This window comes from Barbus barbus, assembly GCF_936440315.1.
Source record: "Barbus barbus genome assembly, chromosome: 25".
Taxonomy (NCBI): domain Eukaryota; kingdom Metazoa; phylum Chordata; class Actinopteri; order Cypriniformes; family Cyprinidae; genus Barbus; species Barbus barbus.
Genome location: NC_136753.1, coordinates 10,718,856 through 10,734,578, shown reverse-complemented (window position 1 = coordinate 10,734,578; position 15,723 = coordinate 10,718,856). Strand labels below are relative to the sequence as shown.

General features: G+C 37.9%; 1 protein-coding gene and 1 long non-coding RNA gene across 2 annotated transcripts in view; one reads left to right on the top strand and one right to left on the bottom strand.

Moving 5' to 3' along the window:
• The window catches only part of LOC306844464, a 59,624-nt gene extending 46,373 nt beyond the window's left edge, over positions 1 to 13,251 (bottom strand). Inside the window, exon 1 of the long non-coding RNA XR_013781917.1 lies at positions 12,956 to 13,251. This is a non-coding gene — a long non-coding RNA (uncharacterized lncRNA). The remainder of the gene's footprint in view (positions 1 to 12,955) is intronic.
• evpla (envoplakin a) overlaps positions 1 to 15,723 on the top strand; it is a 30,838-nt gene that overhangs the window by 1,618 nt on the left and 13,497 nt on the right. Inside the window, exons 2-13 of the mRNA XM_079376589.1 lie at positions 1,602 to 1,701; positions 1,836 to 1,990; positions 2,192 to 2,315; positions 4,434 to 4,565; positions 5,154 to 5,195; positions 5,364 to 5,525; positions 11,416 to 11,523; positions 11,752 to 11,847; positions 11,953 to 12,063; positions 14,406 to 14,552; positions 14,674 to 14,828; positions 15,531 to 15,628. Of these exons, the coding sequence (XP_079232715.1) occupies positions 1,602 to 1,701; positions 1,836 to 1,990; positions 2,192 to 2,315; positions 4,434 to 4,565; positions 5,154 to 5,195; positions 5,364 to 5,525; positions 11,416 to 11,523; positions 11,752 to 11,847; positions 11,953 to 12,063; positions 14,406 to 14,552; positions 14,674 to 14,828; positions 15,531 to 15,628 (1,430 nt within the window). The remainder of the gene's footprint in view (positions 1 to 1,601; positions 1,702 to 1,835; positions 1,991 to 2,191; positions 2,316 to 4,433; positions 4,566 to 5,153; positions 5,196 to 5,363; positions 5,526 to 11,415; positions 11,524 to 11,751; positions 11,848 to 11,952; positions 12,064 to 14,405; positions 14,553 to 14,673; positions 14,829 to 15,530; positions 15,629 to 15,723) is intronic.

Below are 15,723 nucleotides of genomic sequence, written 5' to 3'. Positions count from 1 at the left end.
ATTAAGGTTTGCTACAATGTGGGGTCATTGTCATCCTGTGTGTTGGTTTAGAAGAATCCGCAAAAACAGTTGATGCTGTTTAAACACATGGGAATTTTAAAGCTAATCAGTCACAAATCGTTTTCTCTTGATCAGATGTTGGCAGTACAGCAAGTTCTGCTCTGTACACTTTCATAAGCCTTCAGGGACATGGTCTCTGTGTCAGTCCTCTGTCGTGTGTGTCATGTGTTCCCGCCTCTTGTTTCCATATTTGGTTTGTTTCCTGTCCTTGTTAAATGTAATCATTAGTTAATTCTTGTCCAGCTGTTTGTCTAATTATCATGTGTATTTATAGTCCTGTCTGTTCAGTGTAATGTTGTCTGGTCTACTTGTTACTCCCTGGTGTTCCTGTCTGCGTCTGCATCAGCCCTGCCCTGCCTTGATGTCTTCATTAAAGACAGTTATTATTTGAGTTACATCCTCGTCTGCGTGTTCCTTGTTCCTCCCTGCTGTGTGCACCGTCACACTCTTTGTTAGAAGCTTGTCCAAAAAAATTGGTTGTATGGGCGGGTGAAGAGATATTGAAAGAATGTGTGTGGAGGGTGGTGTGGCATTGTTTGCATTCTTGGATAGAAACGATGAAACTCGCTGCACTATCATGGCATGATAGGGACATTTTTACAATTTTATCTGACAGCGTCAAACTAGTTTTCATTCAAATGAATGTTACACAAAATTTGGTTTCATTAATCTGAGTAATTTCTCTCGTGATGTAACAAAGCAGCTGGATATAACCAATATTCACCAACTAAACTAATAAATCAGGAGTGGCAATTAAATAAACTGGGATGATGACTAATGAGTAATTCCACTGCAATCCCAGTGAGGTCCAACAGGAAGGAATATGTTTTTAAAATGTGTTTTACTCTGTGAGCTCTCAGATGCATTGTTTTTATTTCTTCAGGGAGGAGGAAAAACAATGAAGATGGCAGAATGAAAAAGAAAAAGTACATAATTATAGAGTTTCAAAACACAGGGATAACCCACCCAGATTCTCAGCCATTTCAGGGATTCACAGTATAAAAAGCTGCCATTAATTAATAATTAACATTCATTATGAACATTTACATTCTTACATGATATACCGCTTTAACAGATGATTAGTTCATAGTTACAATGTATTTAACATGTATTATGTAATTTCTCTATGGACCCCCTCAGGTATGTTTGGGACTCTTGAAGGTACATGAATCCTTGGTTGAAAATCCTGGTTCTAATCCTTATCAAGTGAAGTTTCTTAGACCTCACTGAAAGAATGCCACATACATTCATGTTTTATGTATGAAAAAGTTCTGCTGACCATACACTTTTGATATTGCGAGCTACAGAAAAAAAGTTCTCTGTCATTCTCACTGTTACGTCTCTAATCAAAATCATACAACTCTTCAAAACTAACAGGCTTCATTTACAGTAAATCCTACTGATGTGTGTGATCATCCTGAGTGATTTGATGCTCTACACATATTTATTTCCTAAAGTCTAATGCAACACTTTTTTTCTTTATTTTGCATTTGAGTATCTTTTACACATTGCCATACTAACTTTTAATTTTGAACTGACAGGTCACAGTTGAGTAACCTGGCCTTGCTGATTGCACGTATGCAGAAGAATGCAGACACTGTTGAGAAAGATGTACTGCGAGCAGAAGAGCTGCTACTCATAGTAAGATAATACATTCTATTAAATTTATATACGTGTGTGTGTGTATCCTGTATATATACTGTATGTATATATATATATATATATATATATATGTATATATATAGCACATAAATACCCCTGCCCCCTTTGCTCAGGATGCTGAAAATGAGAAAAATAATAGGAAATTACAACATCAGAAGGAAACAGCAGACCTCTTAGGCCGGGCAGAGGGGCTTCTAAAAGATCTGTTCCTGGATATGGACAAAGCCAAAAAAATGAAACACCCTCAGGCTGGAGAAATAGAGAAAGAGTGAGTGACACAAAAGGCATCCTTTACACTCTGATGTTCATGACTTAGTCTGTTGCTCTGTCACGTCTAAACTGAGCTACCAGGGTTGCACCATGTATTTTCTGTCTCATCTACATGATTATATTGAAAACTAATAGTAATTGTGATCATTTTCACAACCTCCATAAATGATTATTTTTATTTTTTGTCTCCACTAATTAGTGTTAGTCGTCTTCATGAGCGTTGGCTGAAAGACTGTTCCCTTTACCGAGAGCTGTATGAGCCACTGAATGAGGTGGAACTACAGCCAAGAATTAACTGGGCTCTGGTGCTGAACCAAAAACAGGTCAGAAAACACATTAATATGCACACAAAGAAAAAGAGAGAGGGGCTAATCATTTACTTTTGTATTAATAATTAAAAGTAATTGTCAGACAATAATAATAACAAAATAACCCACACAATAATAACTCTAACTTTAATGAATGAAATCAAGATGAAATCTAAATTTCATCTCTGGGTGGTAATTTGATTTGACCCCAAACGATTGTGAGAAATAAGGACAGTCTGACACATTGGTATCCTAGTAGAAAAGAAAAAAGGAAAGGGAAAAAAGTAAAATGTTGCAACACTCACTGGTCTCCCATATACACTATTTAATTCTTTACTGTGTGTGTGTTTATCTGTGTGTGTGTGTGTGTGTGTGTGTGCGTTTTTGGAGACAAATGGGGGACATACATTTGTATAATGACATGGGTATGACATAGGTATTACAAGGTGACTTATGAGGACATTGCCCCATGCCCCCACTTTTCAAAACGCTTATAAATCACACAGAGTGAGGTTTTTGGGGGGAAAGTAGAAATGCAAAGTCTCCTGTGAGGGCTAAGTTTAGGTGTAGGGCAGGGGTCTGCAACCTTCAACATCAAAAGAGCCATTTTGGCCCCTTTCCCACTGAATAAAATTCACGTGGAGCCACACAATATTTCATGCCCAAATAAAGATAACATGGCATATAGCTAAAGTTTTATATTCAGTTATGTTACAGGGCAGGGGAGTAGCAATCATTTCAGAAGTGATGAGGATGGAAATGTCAAAATGTAGTAATAATAATAATAATAATAATATTTATTTATGTATGTATGTATAATTGACAAAATAATTATCTCTTACTTTTAATTGGCTAAGAAGTAAAATACACTGCTGCACAATAACCAATAATTTGTCTTCTATAACATTTTTGATAAATATTTTACTAATGACAATTTTATGGTTGTGATCGTACAATCAGTATATATACTACAAACACTTTTTCTATTTTTATCACAGAATAAGGCAGAACATATATTTTATAGCTTCTGTACTGGAATTAATGCTGTCAGTTACTACTGTATCATTCATATTTATTACCTGAAGAAGACTTAAGGGGAAGTCGTGGCCTAATGGTTAGAGAGTCGGACTCGTAATCGAAAGGTTGCGGGTTCGAGTCCCCGGCCGGCAGGGATTGTAGGTGGGGGGAGTGAATGTACAGCGCTCTCTCCACCCTCAATACCATGACTGAGGTGCCCTTGAGCAAGGCACCGAACCCCCAATTGCTCCGTGCATTTGTTCACTACTCACTGCTGTGTGTGTTCACTTGGATGGGTTAAACGCAGAGCACCAATTTCGAGTATGGGTCACCATACTTGACAATACGTCACGACTTTTTACTTTACTTTACTTGAAAAACGCACATAAACCACATTTCATCAGTTAAGTTTTTTGCTTGTTATTCAGCTTGTTCACTACTCACTGCTGTGTGTGTTCACTTGGATGGGTTAAACGCAGAGCACCAATTTCGAGTATGGGTCACCATACTTGACAATACGTCACGACTTTTTACTTTACTTTACTTGAAAAACGCACATAAACCACATTTCATCAGTTAAGTTTTTTGCTTGTTATTCAGCTTAGCTACAGCGATAGCGGGATGCCTGTCAAAAGTTATTAGTACTTCTCATACGAGAGCGCCCCCCGACTTTGAGTATGAATGAAACACAGCGCGTGAGAGTGTTCAGCGCTCTGTGAAGTTCACGTCGTTTTGGATACGAATAAAACGTATCCAAAACGACGTGACTATCTTTTCTCTTTTAATTTAATTCTAGATTTATTCACATTGGCCCTTGAAAACCTCTACTTTAACACACGTGACCGAGAAAAAGTGCAGGGGAAGAGTTTAGGTTGTATTAATAGTCGGGGAGATCCCCCCACCCCCAACCGCGTATTGTACACCCACATTACAGGGAGCCACCACAGAGGGATGAAAGAGCCGCGGGTTGCCGACCCCTGGTGTAGGGCAATAGTACATACAGTTTGTACAGTATAAAAACCATTATGCCTATATGGGATGTCCCCACTTTTCACAAAAACAAACGTGTGTGTGTGTGTATATGTGCTGATTAATTAGTATTTCGGAATATTACAGAAAGAGGCAAGCAAAGAAGAGTATGGCCCCACTCTGGGTGACCTGAAGAAGCAGGTTGCAGCTCATAGCATCCTTCATAAGGAGATTGAGTCTTACAACAACCAGCTATGCCCTGGATCAACCAGCTCCAAGGTGAGCTTAAAAAAAAATTCTACCAAATAGGCATTTTTTTCTGTTACCACAAATTGCATTTCTCATGATCAGCTTTTGCTGTCATCAATTACTCACTCATGTCATTCTAATGCTTCGATTCTGCATCTTCAAAACACAAATGAAGATATTTGTGATGAAACCTGAGACATTTCTGTCCTTTCTCAAAACCTAATTTCGATGTTTCAAAAAGTTCAGGAAGACATCGTAAAAGTAATACATATGAACCGAATGGTTACATCCAACCCTTCTGGAGAGACACGCTTTATATTATTTATAAAATTGAGTTGTATGATGAACAGATTTATTTTAGGCCTTTATTGACATTAACCTTGATGAACGCACATTTCGAAGCATCAAAATTTTGGTTGTGTTAATGTTCAATGGAAGGACACTTATTTTTTTTAATAAAAATCTCTTATATTTCATTAAAATATTCTTCGTTTGTGTTTGGAAGATGAACATGTCTTAGGGGAAAAACATGAGGGTGAGTAATTGCTGAGAGAATTTTCATTTTTAGGTTAACTAATCCTTTATTCACAAAACTTAAAATCCCCCATGTCATTCCAGGAGGAATATGATGCCTTTAAGAAGCAATATGCGAACCTACTGGTAAGAAATCATTCCCATCACTGATACATGGATGATTTGAAGTTGACTTCTCATGCCTCTTTAAATTGTAAGAGATACTGTTGATGCCAAGATTGTCCAGTAAGTTTGAATAAGAACAAGGAGAGAACATAAAAAAAAATATCATTTTGGATTTTCATTTTTTTACAGGATAACTCCAAATGGAGACGTCACTATCTCAACAGTCTGTACGACTACATGCAAGACTGTGAGAAGGAGGTGGCATACATGAGGGAGGAGCAGAACAAGATCCTTAAACAGGACTGGAGTGATCAGATGGTTGACCATGCTGATATCCGCAGACAGTATGAGGTGAGCTGATCACATGACCTGTACAATGGAGTGGACTGAGGGACAGATATCTCTATAGAATAACGTTTCTCAAACTGTGGTACTTGGGGTCCATCAGACAGTGATGAGTAATCTTGTTTTTGTGCCAAAAACTCTTTTTATAGCCCAAAAGTTTCAGTTCAGGTTTCATCAGACCATAAAACATTTTTGCTACATTGTTTTTGGCAAAATTTAGATTTAGATTTAGATTTTTTTTAATGCTTTCCATCTGGCCACCCTCCATAGACCAGACATATTAAGAATAATGGACATACTGGACATGTTGTCACAAGCAGCAAGTGAGCTGCACTCGTCAGACATTCCTGCAGCATTTTTACTGTAAAGCCTGTTATATACCTGCTGTGTCCGCAAGCTTGCTTTGTTGCACTCAACAAAAAAGACATAATTGTGGAACATCATACGCAAATATATGATAATTGATAATATATGATAATATATTATTCATAACTAAAATAATATACATAGAAGAAATTGAAAAAATTGAATTTAAAAAACATTTTTTTGTTGTTGCAAAGGTCCATTTTGCATTCACCTGTTCTTATGGGACTGAATAATAATAATAAACAGATTAATGGTTTTGTTTCATTCATCATCCAGTAAAAGGCATATACTGCTTTATACATTAAAAGAGTTCTTTTTCTCATGAGCACATGAGAAAAAGTTTGATGAAAGATGAAAGTTTTCTCGTGAGCATGTAATGGTTCTGCAAAAATTAAAAATACACAGACTTTCGCCGCCGCGTGAAAAAAAAAACGCTTTGGTGGACACGCAGCCTAATTTAAATTTAATTCAGAGATTCCTCTGCGTACCACTAGAGAAAGCTCACGTACCACTAGTGGCTAAACTTAGGCATCGACCAATAAAATGGCTTCATTCGAAGCCCAGCATCACCCCCGGTTCTGCTCTGTCAAATCTGCATTTACAAGTGCACAAATGAGTTTTGCAAGTTGCAACAGGAATGCCGCAAAAAGAGTAGGAAAAGTTATAGTGCTAGGAGTTGAACTTGCACTGTCAGATCTGAGAGGTTGTAAGTGCCGACTTGACGTTGTACAGCGAAACCGAAGTAAAGTGCAAAATTAAATATGTCGTACACATTTGCAGGGGCGTCACTGGAATTCTGGGCCCTGTGCACTGACTTTGCTTTGATTTTACGTTCATATCAACCTTTCCTAAGCACGGTACTCCCCTAGTAATGCTTTGAGATTTCAACGTCCACCTCTAACACCTCTAATGAGAAGAAATATGAAGTCAGGACTAGTCTGTATGGGCTGAATAAAGCAAACCAGTATTTTACCAGTGAAGTTTGATGGATGACGATTGTAATGGAGGTAAAGACGATTACAGTCAGTGACATACATGAATCGTAACTTACATTATTAGACGCGCGCGAGTCCGTTATTATTAGTGTGCAAATAAACAAACTGTTTATGTGCGCTCTCTGATAGCTTTATGAACACATTTTAGTATGATTGCATGTCTGGCAAGTGTTTTATAATGGACACTCGCTGAAGAAGCGTGTTTTTATATAAGTTTGCTATGTACAGAGGTGTATTGGCATCACCATTAATTCTGACAGAGGAACTGTTCACTGGTCATGTTGAGCTGCCTTCAGATCACCACACTCAACAACTTCATGTTTTTATTGATTTTTTTTTAATTGATTTTTTTGTTTGTTTTGTTTTTATATGTTTTTTTGTTTTTTGTTTTTTTTCCCGCAACATTACACGTAGGCTTTCCTGTAGCTCAAATAGTAGAGCATGGCGCTAGCAACGCCAAGGTCATGGGTTCAATTCCAATGTAAGTCGCGTTGGATAAAAGCGTCTGCTAAATGCATAAATATACACTCACCTAAAGGATTATTAGGAACACCTGTTCAATTTCTCATTAATGCAATTATCTAATCAACCAATCACATGGCAGTTGCTTCAATGCATTTAAGGGTGTGGTCCTGGTCAAGACAATCTCCTGAACTCCAAACTGAATGTCAGAATGGGAAAGAAAGGTGATTTAAGCAATTTTGAGCGTGGCATGGTTGTTGGTGCCAGACGGGCCGGTCTGAGTATTTCACAATCTGCTCAGTTACTGGGATTTTCACGCACAACCATTTCTAGGGTTTACAAAGAATGGTGTGAAAAGGGAAAAACATCCAGTATGCGGCAGTCCTGTGGGCGAAAATGCCTTGTTGATGCTAGAGGTCAGAGGAGAATGGGCCGACTGATTCAAGCTGATAGAAGAGCAACTTTGACTGAAATAACCACTCGTTACAACCGAGGTATGCAGCAAAGCATTTGTGAAGCCACAACACGCACAACCTTGAGGCGGATGGGCTACAACAGCAGAAGACCCCACCGGGTACCACTCATCTCCACTACAAATAGGAAAAAGAGGCTACAATTTGCACGAGCTCACCAAAATTGGACGGTTGAAGACTGGAAAAATGTTGCCTGGTCTGATGAGTCTCGATTTCTGTTGAGACATTCAGATGTTAGAGTCAGAATTTGGCGTAAACAGAATGAGAACATGGATCCATCATGCCTTGTTACCACTGTGCAGGCTGGTGGTGGTGGTGGTGTAATGGTGTGGGGGATGTTTTCTTGGCACACTTTAGGCCCCTTAGTGCGAATTGGGCATCGTTTAAATGCCACGGCCTACCTGAGCATTGTTTCTGACCATGTCCATCCCTTTATGACCACCATGTACCCATCCTCTGATGGCTACTTCCAGCAGGATAATGCACCATGTCACAAAGCTCGAATCATTTCAAATTGGTTTCTTGAACATGACAATGAGTTCACTGTACTAAAATGGCCCCCACAGTCACCAGATCTCAACCCAATAGAGCATCTTTGGGATGTGGTGGAACGGGAGCTTCGTGCCCTGGATGTGCATCCCACAAATCTCCATCAACTGCAAGATGCTATCCTATCAATATGGGCCAACATTTCTAAAGAATGCTTTCAGCACCTTGTTGAATCAATGCCACGTAGAATTAAGGCAGTTCTGAAGGCGAAAGGGGGTCAAACACAGTATTAGTATGGTGTTCCTAATAATCCTTTAGGTGAGTGAATGTTATTACAAAGGGCACTAAAGGCCTGGTAATTAGGTTGGCTTGAGAAAGCCAACCTACTGATCTTCTACTTAAGCTTATTATTATTCTTCTTAGCCAAATTTCTGAACGCATCTCCTCCTAGAGCTTTCAAGCTAGAACCACCAAACTCAGCCCAGCTCTTCAGACTGATCTCACTTAGTGTGCTATATCTTTTCTAACTGATCCGACTTATAGTTTTCATAAAAATGAATATTAAAAATCATAAAAATCCCATAGACTTACATTCATGGAATGTTCAGATGAGCCAAGACTATTCAAACTCCAACTGTCAAAATTCAAACGTAAACAAACTGAAGCCCATTAGACTCAATCAGACTTCCCTTCTATGTACTATTTCTAATCCATTCAAACTCATTCAAACTCATCTAATATTTCTAATTAATCTATCTATCCTAGCGACATGCTAATCATGCTAGCAACCTGCTAGTCACTTGCTAATCATGCTAGAAACATGCTAGCAACATGCTAGTCACTTGCTAGTCATGCTAACAACATGTTAATCACTTGTTTATCATGCTAGCAACATGCTAGTAACATGCTAATCATGCTAGAAACATGCTAGCGACATGCTAGTCACTTGCTAGTCATGCTAACAACATGTTAGTCACTTGTTTATCATGCTAGCAACATGCTAGCGACATGCTAGTCACTTTCTAGTCATGCTAGCAACATGCTAGTAACATGCTAATCATGCTAGAAACATGCTAATCATGCTAGAACCATGCTAGCAACATGCTAGTCACTTGCTAATCATGCTAGAAACATCCTAGCGACATGCTAGTCACTTGCTAATCATGCTAGAAACATGCTAGTGACATGCTAGTCACTTGCTAATCATGCTAGAAACATGCTAGCGACATGCTAGTCACTTGCTAATTATGCTACCAACCTGCTTATGCATATAACATGCTTATTTCTAATTAATCTATCTATCTATCTATCTATCTATCTATCTATCTATCTATCTATCTATCTATCTATCTATCTATCTATCTATCTATCTATCTATCCTAGCGACATGCTAATCATGCTAGAAACATACTAACAATATGCTAGAAGCTTGCAAATCATGCTAGCAACATGCTAATCATGCTAGCAACCTGCTAGTCACTTGCTAATCATGCTAGAAACATGCTAGTCACTTGCTAGTCATGCTAACAACATGTTAGTCACTTGTTTATCATGCTAGCAACATGCTAGTAACATGCTAATCATGCTTGAAACATGCTATCTATCTATCTGTCTGTAACTGTCTATCTATCTATCTATCTATCTATCTATCTATCTATCTATCTATCTATCTGTCTGTCTGTCTGTCTGTCTGTCTGTCTGTCTGTCTGTCTGTCTGTGTAACTATCTATCTAAACTTTTAAACTGTTTCAAGATAATCATGCTAAAAACATGCTAGCAACAATATCTATGTAATCCATCCATCTAAATTTTCAAACTTCAAGCTTTTACAACTGCTTTTAAACTTTTAAACTTTCAGGCTAGGCTTTCTCAAGCCAACCTAAAGTTTGTCTTGACGAACTTTTTTATCTAGTTGCTGCTGTTATTGACCAATACATTTAATTCAAATATCCACTTAATCTTTCATTTTTTGGCCACCTTTTTGCTATAGATGACATAGCCTCTATAATTTATTCAACAAAAAACATGTGGACATCACAACCCTTACAAAAATTATCCATGGTTTTATCGTAGTAAAACTGCTTGATTTTCTTTTGCATGATTTCCGAATGCGTGAGACTATAAAATCAATCAGACAACTGTATAATAAAATAATAGCCACAGGTAACTCTCTAGAGCTACCATTGTAATTTGTAAATAATACAATTTAATGTCAATTTATTTATTCATTTACTTTTATACAGTAGGTTATTAAAGTTCTATTTTGACCTAGTAGGTGCTTTTTTTGTTTTTTTTTGTTGTTGTTTTTTAAAACATAAATACAATTCTGCTTAGGGAACCTATTTGGCCAGCAGCAGCCCTGACCCTAAGACTGGCAAGAGTGGCTTCCAAATCTTCTTTACTTATCTTGCTGGATCTGTCCGCTGCTTTTGATATGGTTAACCACCAGATCCTTCAGTCAACCCTATTGGCAAAGGGCATCTCAGGAACCACACTCCAGTGGTTTCAGTCTTACCTCTCAGACATTTCTTGCTGGATGGATCATCACCTTCAACTCAACCTTTTGTACTCTTATCCTCATTGGCTCCTCTTCACAATGAGATTCCAAATGAAATATTTGTGGTCTCTTTGTGGGCCTTGGCTTTAGCAGTAAATGCTGCTAAGAAAATCTCACAGAAAAGTTGGTTGAAAGTAAAAAGAGGAATCTTTTTTTTTTTTCTACATCTCATAACCTGCTAAATTAATATGGATGTGTAGCCTTTTTATAGGCACTGTACAAGAGCTTTTGTTGAGAGTGTGGGATTGCAAAGATGATAGAAAATGTGGCGAATCCAACTTTTATTTGCAATAATTTGCAATACGTGGTTCACAAACAATTTGAATGTATGAAAGGGCTTAAAAAAAGTTTAAAAAACCTTACAATTTACCTTTTTCCCCAAAACATTTTTTTTAAACAACTAACATTATGAAAGCAATGAGCATAAACAAGATCATTGGGCAAGCAATAATGGGTGGCAATTATTTGCAAATTTTTTGATCAACTGCAAAAGTGGCAACACCACATTTTAAAGAAAACATTATATTAGACCTTTTGTCTTTTGTCTTTTGCAGAACTTCAAGAATAACAGCCTGCTGTCCCACGAAAACGAGGTCAACAAATTACAGGATGATGGAGACCGACTGATTGAACTAAAACATCCTGCTGCGAGCACTGTTCAGGTAGCTTTATTATGTAACACTTTGGTCAGTGAGCTAACTCCAGCCATATTGTCTATGTGATATTGGATTTGTTGTTTTATGCTGTTGACAAATGCGTGGCATTGGAAAATTTAAGTTGAATAATTACAATTAATTAAATGATGTGTTCAATAAATAAATATTGCATTCAGTATGCCACAACATTAACATAATCAAAGCTGAGCTCTGATGTGCTATTTGTGTGTCCAGGCCCAGAGAGACACTATGAGGAATGAATGGCAGAAGTTTCTGAATCTTTGCATCTGTCAGGAAACACACCTCGACAATACAGAGGAGTACAAAAGGGTAGGTAGGGCAAATGGATAGATACATAATTTTTGTTAAACACATTTAGTTATAAACATTTAGTTAATTTGTAAAGTCTAATCAAGTTTATATGCTTCTCAACAGTACCAACTGGATGCAGATACCTTGTCTGAGTCTTTATCTAAGCTTGGCTCCACTGTTGATGCCAAAGCACTCAATGGCAAAACCAGCACTGAAATTCAGATGCAGCTTGAGGTGAAATCACATTTTCAACTACTAAATACATTTAAATTATATGTAAATTATCTCTTCATTATGGCACCTGCTAGTGGTTGGGATATATCAGGCAGCAAGTGAACATTTTGTCCTCAAAGTTGATGTGTTAGAAGCAGAGGCGGACAGTAACTAAGTACATTTACTTGAGTATTGTACTTAAGTACACTTTTTGAGTATCTGCACTTTACTTGAGTATTATTTTTTTCTGGAAACTTGACTCTGACTGCATGTGGGGAGCGAAGGCTGGCCTTTGTGGTCCGATCCAACAGACGAGCAGCTGTAGCTCAAATTGCTCAAGAAGTAACTGCTGTTTCTGATGGAAAGGTGTTAGAATACACAGTGCATCGCAGTTTGTTGTGTATGGGGCAGTGTAGCAAATTAACTCAAAGTGAGATGAACATAATTAATCATAAGGAGTTGTTATCAATTATATATTCATCTTCAGGAATTAACTATAGCATTAATAGTACAATAAAATGATTTGTTCGTCCACGGTATGGACAGTTTTAATCGTCTATTGACTCTAAGGAAAATTATTTCTCTGGCCACAAAAAATAATTTCCTCGCTAATACATCGCTCATAGAGCATGTAACAAAACCGAAACGTTAAAGTGACCTCGTTCTGTTAGTAGCAGACACAGACAACCAAGCGTGAATACATATGGATGTTTATTAAACTACACTACAAGGGAACATGTAACATCGAACTAGACACAAACATACACACATTAAACATAGTTGGCCTTCCTTGCCAATGCAAGGAAGGCATGGAGAGAGAGAGAGCGCTCGTGCGCAAGAGAGTAGAGCGTAATGGCAGAATTTACACATCAGCTAAACACAACCTGTTATAACCATCAGAGAATTACATCACCTTAATTAAAAGGGGTCGAAGCCTAGAAGCGCATCTAAATAGTTAACAAGCGGTTACTTGCATATTGGTTTTGTTGGTGCTGAGTAAAGTGTCCTGGTGCATGTAGATTCTTGATGAATTCCTTTAGGAGTGAAAGCTTCGTCATTCCAGCCACGGGTTGATTGGTCCAAAGTGAATCGCCAAAGTTACTGAACTTAAAACTGCCAGAAGCTCGGACTCCCCCCCCGAAAGGGGAGTCGCGAGATTTCCAAGGTGATATGTGTGTCTCCAGGGCACCGAAAGTAAAGAGAAGACTCGCCTTTTGGGTGTGGGTGAAGTTTTATCTGGTTTCCCTGTAACACACATTTTGGTTAGTTTGACCAATAACAAGGCACATAGTTTCAGCAGGAAAGTGTTTCTTTGTCCCACTTGACACCTCATTTGCATGTTTTATGAGTGTTCTGGCGAATCGGTGTAAATTTTCCCACAGTACAGTAAAAATAGTATGATGCATTTCACGATCACATAGTGTACATCATTGTTTGAGAAATAAAGAGCAGATTATTTTGATATCAAGAAAGAGACATCTAAAAGATATTAAACCAGAGATACATTCATTCAAATTCAAATTCAAATTTTATTTGTCACATACACAGTACGATACACCTGAATATTAGTGTTTAGAGCTTACTAATACAAATAACGAGTGGTCACTAGGCTAATATAATAAGGAAACATACAAACAACACATGCATATACCAGATACCTTTGTAACTGATAAATTATGGTGTAAATAAAGAAAATGTCTCTATGTGTGTGTGTGTGTGTGTGTGTGTGTGTTATGTATCTTGTAATCGTGGGGGGTAGTCCACTGGTCACCAGGCCTGGTATTGAGGGTCATTTAGTTCTGGAATTTGAAGTCAGATGGAGAGAAAAGATAGTCAATCTGTTTAGCGTCTTTTTGACAGTGGGGGCACAACCATTGGCAATTTAGCACCCATATAAAGGTTGAATGTGGGGCCAGGTCTGTGAATTATATGCAAATGTCAAAAGGCTAAAAGGGGTCTCTTAAGACATAAAGTCCCAACAACCATCAAGGATCATAAGCAGATGCTACAGCAGCATAGCCAATGTTGGCCCCTCTCTACCGCCGAAAGCGCCAACAGTGGGCACTTGACCATCAGAATTGGACCAGAGAGCAATGGCAGAAGGTGGCCTGGTCTGATGAATCACACTTTCTTTTACATCATGTGGATGGCCGGGTGTGTGTGTGTCCATTACCTGGGGGAACACATGGCACCAAGAAGCACTATGGGAAGAAGGCAAGCCGGCAGAGGCAGTGTGATGCTTTGGGCAATGTACTATTGGGAAACCTTGAGTCCTGCCATCCATGTGGATATTACTTTAACACATATCACTTACCTAATACAACTCTGAATGTGTCAATATTATATATTCTGTTTGTCTATAGGCTGAGGAAAGGCCTCTACAGCGCAACGAGCAGCTGTTGGCTGACCTGAGAAAGCGAAGCACCTCTATCACACCAATAAAGCTTCGTCGCACTCCTCCAAGCAAAACTACCACGGTTGAGTCTCTGTGTGACTGGAAAACTCCCAAGGTTAGAATCTCTAGAACAAAATTTTATGTTAAAGATTTTTTTCTAACATGTAGCATGAAAAACTTTGGTTACTAATTTTATATTCTTCTATTAATTTTTTAATCAACTGGATTTTTCTCAGGCTTCATTGAACAGAGGAGAGCTGTTTAATCTGAAGTCTAACACAGACAATGACAACTGGGAGGTTCAGTCCAACGATGGAACAATCAAAACATTTCCTGGAGTTTGCTTTATGATTCCTCCACCAGATTCTGATGCCATCAACAGAGCTGACCTGTAAGAAAAAACTACTTTTCATATTCTGAAGAAGGGCTGGGCAATGCATCTAAAATTTTATATCTCAACATTTTTCCAAATTTTCAAATTTCTAATATTTTTGCATTTGCTCTAGAATAATTAAAAAGGTGATTTTTTTCTGCCCCAATAATAAAAAAAAAAAAACTGTCGATGTAACAATATGAAAAAACTGCATTCTGACAGCTTCTTTACAGCAATGCAATTTACATACTATATTCTCCACTGTGCAACTGGGGTAAATTATGAGAGTTTTCAGAAGTTTTTAGTAAGGAACACAAATCTATCAACGGTTTCTGGTTCAAGAGATGCTTTGTGGCATGACACTATGTTCCCACCAGCACTAAAAAACTCTTTCAGAAGGGGAATTAGTTTCTGGAACACATAAGCACTTCTTGACTAATTTGAAGTGAAATTGCATATTATATTAGTGCCATCTTTAGCAAATTAATCTTAATTTTCAACAATTTTTGGATATTCACAGTATAGTAATTATATTACATCAGTATATCATATTGATTATTCAATTATCACAATAATAGCCCTAATATTCTAATAATCACTCAGCTGTACTCCAAAGATATTGACAAAAAAATTGTGAATCCTTAGGATTTGCAAATGTCTAATGAGTGAAACCGTCAGAGACCAAGAATAACAAATAATAATTTGTGTTTGTATAAGCAGGCTGGGAAAAGAGTTGGAAGATCTAAAGAAAAGGCGGGCTGCTTTGAGAACTTCGCTGAACAATCAACCATCAAAGGCCTCTGTTTCACAGGCTCCAGGTAATCAAAGAACTAATTTCTAAACCAAACTGTTCAGCGCTGTGAAGATTTTGAATAAAAACAATGAGCCTCATTCATGAAACACGAGCAGAATG